A 13,959-nucleotide genomic window follows, 5' to 3' on the forward strand; every position below is an offset into this window, starting at 1 on the left:
TCATGATGAGCCTTCTCCCCCAGCGAAGCTCGCTGGGCTCTTGCCTGTTGCTGTACAAGGCATAGTGTGCTGGCAAAGCAAGAAATCAGCCAGCCTATGGTGCCAATCTCCAGTCACTATGCACTTGAGTGACTCCTTTGTAGTGCGCACCATATGTTCAGCCTGCTCGTTAGTCGAGGGGTGAAAGGGAGCTAATGTAGCATGCCTTATGAGGTTAGTCCTCAAGAAGGCTTGAAACTCTGCCACTTTGAACTGGGCCCCATTGTCTGATACTACGATGTCTGGTAGCCCGTGTGTGGCAAAAAGCTTTCTAAGCACCTGGATGGTCCTAGCAGTAGTCATGATTGAAATAGGAATTACTTCCTATTACTTCCTGCCATTTAGAATTACTTCCTGCCATTTAGAGTGGCTGTCGACCACTATCAAGGAGAGCTGTCCCTGAAAGGGTCCAGCAAAGTCAATGTGAATCCTTGACCACGATGTATGAGTTTCTTCCCATCTGTGGACAGGAGCATGTGGCATTTCTGGTCTGGATTGTTGACACGTGTAACACCCGTGAACTTGGGCCTCGATAGCCTTATCTAACCCTGACCACCATAGGTAGCTTCCTGCCGATGCCTTCATCCGGACTATGCCCGGATGTCCCTCATGCAGAGATTGAAGTACACAGTTCCTTAATGAACTGGGAACAATAACCCTGCTCCCCCATAAAACGCAGCCTTTGTGAGCTGAAAGCTCGTGTCTATATGTGAAGTAGCTCTGGAACTCAGGTCCAGGGCTATGTTCAAGCCACCCAGTGTGAATCCAAGCCAAAACTCTACTTAAAACCTTGTTTGGAGCAGTTTCTGCAGCCACATCCCCTGCATGGAGGGGAAATTCAGGCAAATCCTGAATTGACAAAATGCAAACTGCTGAAGCCAGATCTGGCTCTACCTGTGGCAATGACAACCTGCTAAGGCCGTCTGCATGGCCCATGTCTTTGCCAGGTTTGTGAACCAGCCTGTAGCTGTAGGCTGACATGAAAATGGACCATCTTAACATCCTAAGGGACAGTATTTGAGGCATCTGCCTATCAGTAGTAAATAGCCCCAACAGTGGCTTGTGGTCAGTGAAGACCATGAATTCCCTGCCATACAAGTAATCATGGAATTTCTTCACCCCGGCCACAATGGCCAAGGCCTCTTTGTCAATATGAGCATAGTTACACTCAGCTGAGGACAGTGTCCTTGAATAATAGGCAATGGGGACTTGACCATCACTTGACAAATGGCTTAGAACAGCCCCCACCCCATAAGGGGATGCGTCACACGCAATGCATACAGGCAATGATTCTTTAAAGTGGGTGAGCACTGAATTGGAGGACAGTAGTGATTTTCTGCCTTAAAACTGTTTTTGTGAATCTTGATCCACTTCCATGGGGTGTTTTTGTCTAAGAGCCGGTGTAACGGCTCTGCCACTGCGGCCTTGTTAGGAAGGAATGCATGGTAAAAATTAAGGAGACCCAGGAATGCCTGAAGCTCTCCTTTGGACCTGGGGCTAGGCACCAGCTGAATGGCGTTCAGCTTGGAATCGGAAGGATGGATGCCTTCAGCATCATTATGGAATCCCAGTAACTCAGTAGAAGGAACCCCAATGTAACATTTATTTCTTTTTAGTTTAAGGCCCGCTTCGCGGAACCATTGAAGGACAGCTTTGAGCTTCCTTGCAAGCACCTCAGTGGACTCACCGGCGATGAGCACATTGTCGAAATAGAGGCAAACCCCTGGAATGCCCTTGAGCGTATGCTCCATAATTCCTTGAAAAATCCCAGGGGCTATGCTAACCCCGAATTGGAGGCATTTGACTGTGTGTTACAATGGTTTGTGCAGCCACTGTAGCCTCATCCACAGGTAACTGCTGATAGGCCTGTGCCAAATCTAATTTAGCAAACATGGTTCCCCCTTGCAGCAATGCCAAAATGTGGCTAACGACTGGCACTGGGTACACATGCTGCTTAAGTGACCTATTTATGGTGCACTTGTAATCAGCGCAAATCCTGACCACCCCATTGGCCTTAAGTGGCGTGACAATTGGGGTTTCCCATTCACCCCCATCTATGGGCTGTAGTACCCCGTGACTCACTAGCTTGTCTAGCTCTGCATCAATTTTATGTTTAAGTGCAAATGGCACTCTATGGGGTTTGATCCTAATATGCATTATGGCAGGATCAAGTTTAAAGGCTATTGGAGGGCCCTTGTACTCTCCCAGGCTTGTATCAAAAACGTCCAAGAACTCCTCACATACTGACGCCAAGTTTGCCACCTGTGTCTGGTGGATTCTGGTGACTTGGATGCCCAGAGCGTCAAACCAATCAAGCCCTATTAAGCTCATTCTCTGGCCCTCCACCACAATCACATCCAGCCCCCCTGAAAACCTCTTGAACTTGACGGCCAAGGTGGCGTCACCCTTGATGGCAACTCGGGAGTTTTAGAAGTCAGTCAGGATGATGTTGGATGGCCTAAGCTTGGCCCACCTCTTGCTGCAGTTGCAGATGAAATGGAAGGTCTCCAGGGAAATGATGGACACAGCTGAGCCAGTGTCCAGTTCCATCCTGCAAGGAATGCCTTGTAGCTCGACTTGAAGTCACATTTTGGGCTTAAGGGGACAGAGAGCTCCCGTGCGGCAAATGCTCCAACGGCTGGAGCAAAACCCTACACTAAGCTGCCCTGGGGCCCCGGTACCTCTCCTGATCAGAACGTCCAAATGGCGGTCCTTCTGGCAACCTCTGCAGACTGATACGATGTGGCCTGTCTTTCCTCAGGCCCAACACGTAGCTGTCTGGAACCTGCAGTCTGCTTATTGGTGGCGGCCACCACAGCCTGGACACCGAGGGAAAGAAACTGCCTTGTAAGGAGTCTTTGGTTCCTTGTCATGGTGCCGTTGGATCTTGTCAACTTCATGGTCAAAGTCGACATCTTCTGGAAGTTCGGTGTCCTCGTGGTGAACGGCTTCCTTGTGCTGAGTGCTTTTGGCGGGCCGCATGGCCTTCACGGCTCCGCTGGTGGCTTCGTCTGCCATGATTTTTTTAAGGCTTCCTGGAGCAAGAGAGTCTCTTTTGCAAAAAATTTCTATTGTAGCTCTCTGCTCCAAAGTCCACAGATGAGTCGGTCTCGAAGTCTTTCTTCTAAGTCTGAAAATTGGCACAGGCGCGAAGCTTTACTCAATGCTGCAATGAATTCCGTTGCCGTCTCTCTGGGTTGTTGAACTTGTTGTTCAAAGGCATGCCTCCATGCTATCACCGACAATTTGGGCTGGAAATGGTCGCCAAGCCATTTGTTCAGGTCCACGTAAGTAATGGACTCCAGCTGTGCCGGTGTGACCAAGTTCTCCGCGATATCGAAGGTTGCAGGCCTGCAGACACAGAGGAGTGATCCAGCCTTCAGGCCATTTTTGGTGACTTGGTTGGCGCGGAGGTAGTTTTCAACCCTCGAGATGTAGGATGCCCATCTCTCTGGGTGAGTAACACCAAACTCCTCAAGCTTTCCGACTTTCGCCATCTTTGGGAAGTCTTCATGGCTTGGGCCTCTCATTGCCTCATCCTGCTTCTTCCGTAGGCCCTGGGACTACGGAAGAGCAGGGTGGTCGCTAGCGTGGCTTGCTAGGCCGACCGGGGGGGGGAGGCATTCCCTGCCAGGTGCTTTGCTGGCCTCACCCCATAGTGACTTTCAGCTCTTCCGAAGAAGCAAGATCCCATCCTCGTCGCCAGTGTTGTGTAGTGAGTTCTTTGGAGGCAGGAAGCAAGACGAGAGGTTTCAAACAGGAGCATTTCTTTATTGAGGCAAACAGGAACAGAACTGAATCAGAGGCTTCTGCGCAGCTACTTATACGATTGGCCACTAGGCAGCGGCCAATAGGTTTAAAGGAACACAGAATTTGGCTACTACATAAATGAATCTTTTACATGTTTCACATAGAAATTGTCTGGCCTTTCTGGAAATGTACATATTAAGGGAAGACTATAAGCAGCCCTAATATCCCTATATAACTTGTAAATAATACATACAAAATGGTTTCAATCTCCCATGAGCAGGTACACGTGATTAATGGGATTTTGGAGTGTCTGCTTTGCAGCAGTGCAGATGGTAAAATGTTATACCTGGCTTTGAAAAATGCTATCTTCGATTTGGGGAAAGTTTGATTTTTTTTTAGATATTTTTTTTGGTTTCCAATTTTTGCCCTGTTGGGCCAACCTATTAACTTTGGCCTGAAACTCCACATCTTTCTGGTAAGCAGTTGTTTGGTTTAGTCATTCTCCTAAAAAAATTAGTAGTATGGAAAATTCATATAATGCCAGCCTTTGCTCTACAGCCTTTCCAGGGAGAAGGAAAATTGTCTGTTAAAACTAGAGAGGTCATCCAAATGGAAGAGCCAATAGTATCATCATCCTATCTCAAACATTAACTGGGCATTTGCTGTTCCATCGGGTGCAATGAGGATTGATCTCCAAATTTTTGCTTACGCTGATTCCAGTGTATCATTCTACAATATTCTTCTATAAATTCCAATTTATATGCCATAAAGGATTTGGGCCAATGACTTGGTCTCAAAACATTTTAATGCTACAGGGATTAACTGGTTTCTACTTGTGTAAAAGAAGCACTTAACAGCACTTGAAAATCTAAGTAGTATCTACACTATGTGATTTTGCTGTGTATTCCAGATGCCTTTAGAGTGGGTAACCACCTCACCTCTATTTTTTGCCCTCCTATCGTCCAGGATTATTGGGTTGCTCTCTTAGCAAAGACCACAATTTTTGGTTTTTCAGAATTATATCCAGGTAATTTTGCTGCAGTATCAAAATATTGCTGCTATTGCTAGTTTCAGCCCTATATATGTTTCAGAAATTATGGTGGCATTATCAGCATAGAGAACTGTAGGGATTGCGCACCTGTTGACAATTGAGTTTTTTTAATTTTTACCAAAGGGAATTTCTGGAAATTGAGTCAAAGGTATGCTTAAAATCTCAAAAGGCCATGAAGAGTATTTCTTCTTATGGATGTATTTTTTTACAAAATGGAACCCACCACTGGGATCTATAATCTGACAGAAGCCACTTGGGAACAATGACATCCATTGTCTAAACTTTCTAGAGAACAAGGTTCTTGATGAAATTTTCCAACATAAAAATGGGAGGATACTCAAACAAAATTTATATCTAAAATGATAAATACCTGAGTAAGACTGGAAAATCCAAGATTTCTACATCCATTACAAGGCGTCAGTGCTTCCCACAAACCTTTAGGTCCACAGCTATTTTCAATTCCACCCTCTTCTTCCTCTTCTGCTTGTTCCAGATTTGTGGAAGATGATTTCTGAGGACAGAGTAAAGTGAATATGAATACTGTTGAATTATATAATTTTTACATCTAAAGGAAATATATCAATTAAAACAGGTCGTATTAAATTAAAATTCAATATAATTCCACCTAAAATTCTCAGTGATGTGATATATTAACATAGTGGTTATGCATTTGCAAAAAATTAGAAATTGCTGACTTCTATAAGTGAATATTGTAGTAAAATAATCATTTCTGGAAACTCCCATGTTGTCCTTATCACTTCTTGAACTCCTGCTTCATTTTTTATTATTTAATTCAACATGCTACTTTCTGAACTCTATGAATTTCTTTCACTTAATTGAATACTGTAATGTACCAAATTTCCATAAACCACTAACTGATTCTTTTTTATTATCTTAAACAACATTACCATCATTTTTTAAAAATAGATTATGGCTTCTTGAGTGCATATGTCTGTTTAATAATTTATGGTTGGCTATATTATAGCATTTTACACACACACACACACACACACACACACACACACACACTTATGTCTGGTAGTACATGTTTTAAATTATGGTAGGTTGAGCTTACCATTGCCTACTTTTCCCACAGGCTTTCCATACAGGAAAGATTACACACCTCACAGGAGACTATCAATGGTATTTGGTATTTGGGGGCCCAGTTATCAGGGATCCTTTTGGATCCATGCTGCACCAAAACCTGCCAACTCTCTTAATAACTTAACCAAGAAACATACATTTGGAAGAACCTTTTGTATAAAATGGCTGATGCTCTTCTTTACTGAACCATACTGCCATCTACTGGAAGATCAATACCTAAAAATAAAATCTAGCTATTGTATGTTTTAATTAAGAATTAGTTTTAGTCATAGGTTTGTTGTCAAATTTAGACATAATTAAATACTTTTGTGTAATGATTAAGTAAATATATGTGATTTGTACAGAAAAAAATGTTCCACAGACAAAAAAAGGCTTTGAATTATTACTTGCTATAGTTATATCAGTGTCAATTTAAGACCTATGAGAATGGCTTGAAATATCTTTGCTGAAGGAAAATGAATGGTAAGTAAAGGAGTTTAATCAAAAGGAAAGATGGATAGAATTTACAAAATTATAAAAACAAAACAAATGGGCAGTAAGTTCTCGGAAAGTAGTTGGGGGAAAAAAACCTTACCTAATATAATGATTTTGGGGAGATATTGAAGAATCTTCATTTGCCGCTGCCACTTCAGTTTATTATAATTTTTTAAATTATATTATTTTATGCGTCATATAAACATTTTAATATACAACATATGAAAAAGAATTAAATAATATTGTTAATCACTAGAATTGAAACTATACTCTTTCTCACTTACTATATTAGACTTGGCTCGATTTCCATTTGCTGCTGCTGCTTCTTCTGATACTTTGGTAGCATCATCCAGATAATTATCTGATATAGTATGGCTCGTATCTTCTAAATAATCTTTTTCTTGGCAGAGCTTGATTTCATCTAATAATTTTGATAATTCACCAGTCACAGCTTCACCTTTACAAGAACCAAAATATAATAATGTCAATAAGTTTCAAAGTATGTTCTTCTTAGCGTAATCCAAGAGCAGAAGCAGATGAAGAGTAAATTTGATATTTAACATGTTCCTTTTTCGCTTTTATGTAGATACAATAAAGAATCTGTGTTATTCTGATATTATTTGATGTAATATTACACACATCAAATGTGAAGGGACTAACATGATTAAATAATGTCATTCTGTAGAATACATTTGAGTTATACAGATATGAGGGGAATTTGGAAATAAACCTCCATTTGGTTATCAATGACAGACACTTGCAAATACAAAACTTTTATTATACACACTAGAAAACTACAACATTACATTAATTTTTGACACAATTGCCATTCAAATTGAGGCACTTGTCTTAAGGTCTTACAAGGTATGAAGTTCCTTAGGAGTAGTCGCTTGGTGCCAAATTTGGGCTTGTCTGAATTTTCACAATGTTTCACAGTAAACTTCTAAACTATAGTCAAACCATGCTCCATGAACTTCACTAGCAATATTCCTTTGGCATCTTCACATTTGGCGGGATTTTCTATGGCACCACTTCCACTGTGGTATTGGTTCATGATAATGCTCGCCTGCACCACCATTAGACACACCCAAGAACTTTTGAAGCAGTTCTGTTGGGATGTTTTTGATTGTACCATACATGCTTATAGTGGTTGATTGTTGCTAAGTTGTTAATTTTAAATATTCAGTTTTAAATCAATGTTCATTTTTTCTGTAAATTAAATTTTCAGAAATCCATTTCAATTTTTTTTATTAAAATACTACTTTATTACCATTATTTGGTATTTCTATATGGATTTGGCATTTTTGGAATCATTTGCAAATAATCACAAAGCTCTCACATCTACCCATTACTGTATGGATCAATAAGCAAATTGGTGGTCCAAAATGGAGCTATTGAAATATGACAAGTTTCAGGCTGAACTGCCCATTTCCTGTTTTTTTCAAATATACAAAGATTGTTTATTTATAATACTACTGTAGATTTTATTGTTTCATTGTTGTCAATTATGTTCTTTAAAAACAGTTGTTTTGTTACTAACAATTATATTCAAAAATTATTTTCAAAAGTGTGTAGAATACATTTCACTACAAGTTCAAATGGAGGCAGATATGGAATTTGAGTTATTGGGTTTTTCTTTGCTCATCCTCACTCTTCTGCCAGACATAATTACAATCTCAGGATTTAAAATAGCTCTTGTGTGATTTGTATAGATTGGTTATTGATGCTATCAAGTCAATGCCTACTCTTAGCAGCCACATAGACAGATTTTTCCTTATTACAAGCTGTCCCTAACCTGTTCTTTCAGGTCTTTTAATGATGCGTTCATCACCACTGTAACTGAATCTATTCACCTTACTGCTGGGCATCCTCTTCTCTTTCTTCCCTCTTTCCAAGCATTAGAGCCTTCTCCCCCAAGCTAGGTCTTCTTATAATGTGTCTAAAGTAGATAATTTGACCTTGGTCATTTATTCCATTAATAACACTAGTGAGAATTCTGAGTATATTTGTTCTATGACCCATTGTTTGTTTTCTTGGTTTTCATGGTATTCTCAGGAGGTTTCTTCAACACCAAATTTCAAAGGCATCAATACTCTTCCTATCTTGCTTCTTCAAACTCCAACTTTTGCCTCCATCAACTGTCACAAGGAACACCACTGCTTGCATTATTCAGATCTTTGTAAGTTTAGACACATCAAAGCATATGCATATCTTTTCCAATACCTGCCTGACCAAGTACTAGTCTCTAGACTATTTCTCAGCTGTGTGTTACTTTACTATTCACCACTTCAATATCTTCATTGTCAGTTTTAAGACTGGTTTTTGTACCTATTGTCACTAGTTTGATCTCATTTATATTTAATTTTAATCCCATTTTTCACTGTGTCCATTGCATTTCATTACTATATTTTATTACTTGCAGATCCTTTGCATTTTCAGCTATTAGAGCAGCATAGCCAAAATTATAGATTTTGTTCTTCCAGTGCTAAAATCACACTTGTCTTCTTCCAATTCAACTTCCCATAAAAAATTTAGACAGAATAAATAAGGGAAGAATATTCAGCCTCGTTGTGCTGTTTTGGTAACCTGAAGCCAGTTTTTTACTATTTGACTATATTAAGACCTTCTGACCTGTATATAACTTTCTCGTACAAACAATGAAATGTTCCAGGATTTCCATTTTATCTCAGCATATTCCCCAGCTTGACATGATCAGTTGAAGCCCTTTTTTATAATGAAGCACATACTGATTTCTCTTTAGTGTTCTTTGGCTTCCTCAGTTATCCAGCATACATCAGCATTAATGTCCCATGTTCCTCAGCTTTTTCTAAAGCGATCTTGAACATCTTGAGCATCTCCAGGGCTCTAATCTGTATTTGATGATCCTAAGCATTATTTTATTAGCATGTGAAAATCAGGATATTATACTATAGGTTACATTCTCTGCTATGTCTCTTTTTTGGTATTGAAATGTACTGTATATTGACCTCTTCCAATCAATTGACCATTGTTTTGTTCTCTAGGTTTATTGGCATAGATTGGTTTGAACTTCTACTGATTTTTCTTCTGTGCTTACCATATTCCTGTAGGTATTCCATCAATTCCTGTAGCATTCCAACTGGGTAATGATTGAAGTCCTGATCTAACTTTATTTTCTAGTACTAAAGATTCTTATAAGTTGGGAATATATATTTAATGTTGACATTAATACAGTACAACATTTCAGTATATTCCTTCCATCTTTGTTTGACCGCCTTTGAATCAATTACTATTTGTCTACTGATATTTTTCAGAAACTCCTTTTGAGTTCAGAGGTCTTTGAAAGACTTTCTTGTTTTTCCATATGTTTCCATCTTTGAAGTCTTTGCATACATTGCTGGATAGGTATTTGGATAGTTTGCTTCATTCATCCTTTCTTCCAAAGCATTCAACATGCTTTTCTAGATTTATCCATTTATTTTAAATTTTTAAACGGGCTATATTGGTATTGATATAGCCATAAGAACTAGGAAGTGGGGGAAATGCTTTAAATTCTAGCTTTAGAAACTATAACAAGTTTCTAACAAGATTTTGAGAAAATGGTTGGCACATGTCCAACATGTGCTAAATGTGTTGCCATAGCATACCCATTGTTAAAATGACACAGCAAAGACTGTGATGATATAAACATCATTTTTTGTCTGTGAGAAAAGTTTATTGACTCTATGGGAAGATTTTTAGTAGAAGTGTATGATAAATTAGGTCTACAACTTAACAAAATATGGCACTTGGCAACCAGTAGTGATTAGTTAAAAGACTTAGAATATGCCTTAGAATATTTAAAACCCAATTATTTACGGTAATATATTTACAAAAATTAACATTTTATAAGCAAAGAAGAATATATATTTTTTATTACTACATCTGTAATAATTTGCAAAATAGGTACAATATCGTATTTTTATTTCATATTTTATGTTTTTTATTATTAACATTTGTTAATACTTAACAAGCTACTGAGAATAGAATATTTACTTTTACTTGTTTGTATAGGAGACTCTTCTAGGGATAAAACACTGGATTGGTGATCTGATATTAAATATTCTTCTATGGATTCCTCTGGAACTTCTGAATTTCCTTTTTCTGTGTAATCTATGGTAAGAATACATCCCATAAATAAAATCTGAAAATTTATCTGACAATATTTTTGGAATTCTTCATATGTTTTGATTTAATGTTCATGTTGTATTTAAGTTATGTATCTTAACTTATATTGGACAATCATAAGTCATACAGCCACTTCTATGATATTTCCTGATTTTAATGGGAATGAATTACAATTAAATATATCTACAACTGCATTCTTTCTGCACTAAATAAAATAAAACTTCATTTTAGAACATTTGATTTAGTAGTATAGTTAAATTGTCAAAGTTCTGTTACAGTATTATGTCTCTATAAACAAATGTTATGGGTAGTCCTTAACTTACAACAATTGAGATTCGAATTTCTGCCACTAAGAGAAGTGGACGTAAAGTGTGACCATGTCACCTAGCAATGGCAATTCTGGCAGTTCTAACTGCGATCATTAACCGACACCCTCCATCATTAAGTGAGGAACTTCCTGTTGGCTTGCCACAACCAAAATCAGTGGGAAAGTCAGCAGGAAGTTGCAAGTCACAGGCCAACAGGCAGGTAAGTAACTGCTACTGGGTGGAGGAAGGAGCAAAAGAGTTTGAAGTGCATGTAAGGTGCTACATAGGTCAGGTGCAGCAAGGGAGGATGCAGGAAAGTGCAGAAAAGGCATGGCGTGAGTTGGGGAGGATACATGAGGGTGCAATGGAGGGTTCAGGAGGGGTGTGTATATTCAAAGTTATGTGTAAGTGGGGCCATCTAGGTAAAGGAGGGTATGTGAGAGTGTGAGGGAATGCATAAGAGGCACTGTGTGTGTCAAGAAGAAGCAGGAAGTTTATGTAAAGATGTAAGAGAGGGTTAGGGAAGATGCAAGGAGGATTATTGGATCATTTTCTACAAACGCAAAAAGCTGTAAAGATAGGATTCTATATGCCTGTTCATGCTTACTGGGGATCAAATCAGGATCCCTGACTAAAGGCAGAAAGACATGTAAATATAGGGAGTTGGTTACTTAAGTGTCCACAGCTCCTTCCCACTATCTCTGTCTTTTTATGTTGGAATGCACATATAGAAGCTTTTTCTTAAAGTAAAATTAAATGGAGAGCACATATCAGGTCATCTAGTGTTGCCATTAATAAGCAATCTGCAATTTCATGATAACCAAGCAACAAAGAAAACAGAGTGTTAGATCTGAAAACTGAGTCATTTTCAGAACCTGTTAGAACTACTTAATTTTAAATATAAAATAACTAGGAAATAGAGTAGTAAACCTTGGTACAGTTTTCTTGGAGAAGAGACTAAGGCAGACGCCAGACTGAATGCAACACTACTTGACAGCTCTAAAAGCTATGGAAATTATTATTATTTCAATGGACAAAATGAGCAAAAACAAGTTAACTGTGTAGTGCAGAGGCACAAAAGCAGAGAAAGCAATGCAGATCAAATAACTAAATTGAAAAGGATTGATATACAGAGATATCAAAAAAATAATACAAAATGTTAAGAGGCAAAAAGGTCCCAGAGTACACATTCTGGATCCAATAACATAGTTTAGGGTTGAACTGTGGAGTGCTTAGAGCTTTCTAGTTTGGTTGGTTGTTTGCAGATGTTTATTGCATAACAACTAGATAACATCATCAGTTCAACGTGTATTGATGATGTTAGCTAGGCAGGTAATGAAACATCTGCAAGCAAACAACTAAGGTCAGAAAGCACCTAGGACTCCACATGTTTGCAATCATTACAAACATGGAGAGTAGATAAAAGAGCAGAAAGCCTCAATTGTTTGTGGCATTAAGGAATTTTTAAAGGAAATGTTTATATACTGAGGCCATGTTTATATACTGATGCAGCTATCCATAATTCTGAAGCAGCAGGAGATTCTCCAGCCTTCTATCCAGTGGTGCGATTCAGTCAGTTCGCACCACTTTGGCAGAACTGGTAGCCCAGTTTTTGTTGCCCAGGCCCAGAATGGATTTCCGGAAGCAGCATCCACAGAATATGAATCCCACCACTGCTTCTACCTCCATGGCTTGCATACTACTCCTTTCTCTTTTTCTACTATGTCTATTGGTCCAAGTTTCTATGGGTCACATGACTAGAATTGACAGAGGAGCTGTGGACCATGCACCAGTTCTATGTTCTCCCACAACTAATCCTTCAGCCATAATTCTAATCAATCAGATATTGAAGTCCTTTCCAAAAGATTTGAGAGTACAAAATATCAGGTAATTCAAATTCTATTTGATAATCCTGGAAGCAAAATCCACCATACAGAGATAATGATCAAATCCAAGAGGGATTATGCCAGACGGGATTAGCAGATTTATTATAGAATAGGAAACCCATGGTAATCCCAAATCACATTTAGCATAAAATTTATTAGGATATTTTCATAATCAGTTGATTTTTTTAGACCAGGGTTAAGAGCAGCTAAGGACTAACACTCACTGGAAATGTGAAAATGCTGAACCTACGGTAGAGTGAAAGGGAGTTGTAATTATTTGGTTCAAATGAGAAAACATATCCTTATTGATATGTTAGCATGAGCCAGCACTATTCCAATAGGAACTGGAGCCAAGTGATGGGTGTTTGTATGATAGTTTCAAAAACTGAAATCAATCTAGAAGCAAAATAGGGCTTGCTCCCAAAGCAAGGTTTAAGGCATGGTTGAACAATTACATTGTAATTATAGAATAAGATTTTAGGAATAATATCTGGTGATCCTAATCCAAGCAAAGGCAACACAGATCATGCATGTTAGAAGTCATAGATGGAAACAATTAAAAAAAGATAAAGAGGAAAATAAACAAAAAGAATGAAGAAACTACAGAATCCAATGGTGCGTGAAGAAAGAAGAGTTGGAGAGTTTTTCATGATATTGTGGTAGTAAAAGAGAAACTGAAGTATTTGACAGATTCTGTAGATAGCATAGAGTAGTCCTGTCCCAAAAGCTCACTTTGAAATCTACTGAAACAGTAGTTTGCAAAGGCATAAATACTCATAAAGTAAAGGCATAAATAAAGTAGTTTGCAAAGGCATAAATACTCATAAAGTAAAGGCATAAAGTAAATGCATAAATAATCATAAAGTAAATCTTCATCTCCTGCAAAGCCTATTCCCCAGAAAGCAACAGAAAGCACACAACCCTTCATTGTGAGAACATTGGGGGAATTATACATATCTTTGATAAGTGTACCAATATATTTTGAATGTGTGCCTTCGAGTTTATCTTGACTCCTAGCAATGCATAGACAATTCCATAATGTTTTCTTGGAAACATTTTTGGAATTTGCCATTGCCTTTTTCCTAGAGAAAGGCTGGACAAAAGTCATCCAATTGGCTTCATTGACTAGAACTCAAGTCTCCTGGTTTCTAGCCTGGAACTCTAAAACCACCAAACCAAACAGACTCTCAAGCAAACATAT

General features: G+C 38.6%; 1 protein-coding gene across 1 annotated transcript in view; it reads right to left on the minus strand.

Moving 5' to 3' along the window:
* The window catches only part of ANKS1B (ankyrin repeat and sterile alpha motif domain containing 1B), a gene marked incomplete at its 5' end in the record, with an annotated part of 324,360 nt that overhangs the window by 269,073 nt on the left and 41,328 nt on the right, over positions 1-13,959 (minus strand). The window contains 3 exons of the mRNA XM_083366003.1: positions 5,211-5,351; positions 6,703-6,875; positions 10,433-10,549. Of these exons, the coding sequence (XP_083222129.1) occupies positions 5,211-5,351; positions 6,703-6,875; positions 10,433-10,549 (431 nt within the window). The remainder of the gene's footprint in view (positions 1-5,210; positions 5,352-6,702; positions 6,876-10,432; positions 10,550-13,959) is intronic.

This window comes from Vipera ursinii (assembly GCF_947247035.1).
Source record: "Vipera ursinii genome assembly, chromosome: 6".
Lineage (NCBI taxonomy): Eukaryota > Metazoa > Chordata > Lepidosauria > Squamata > Viperidae > Vipera > Vipera ursinii.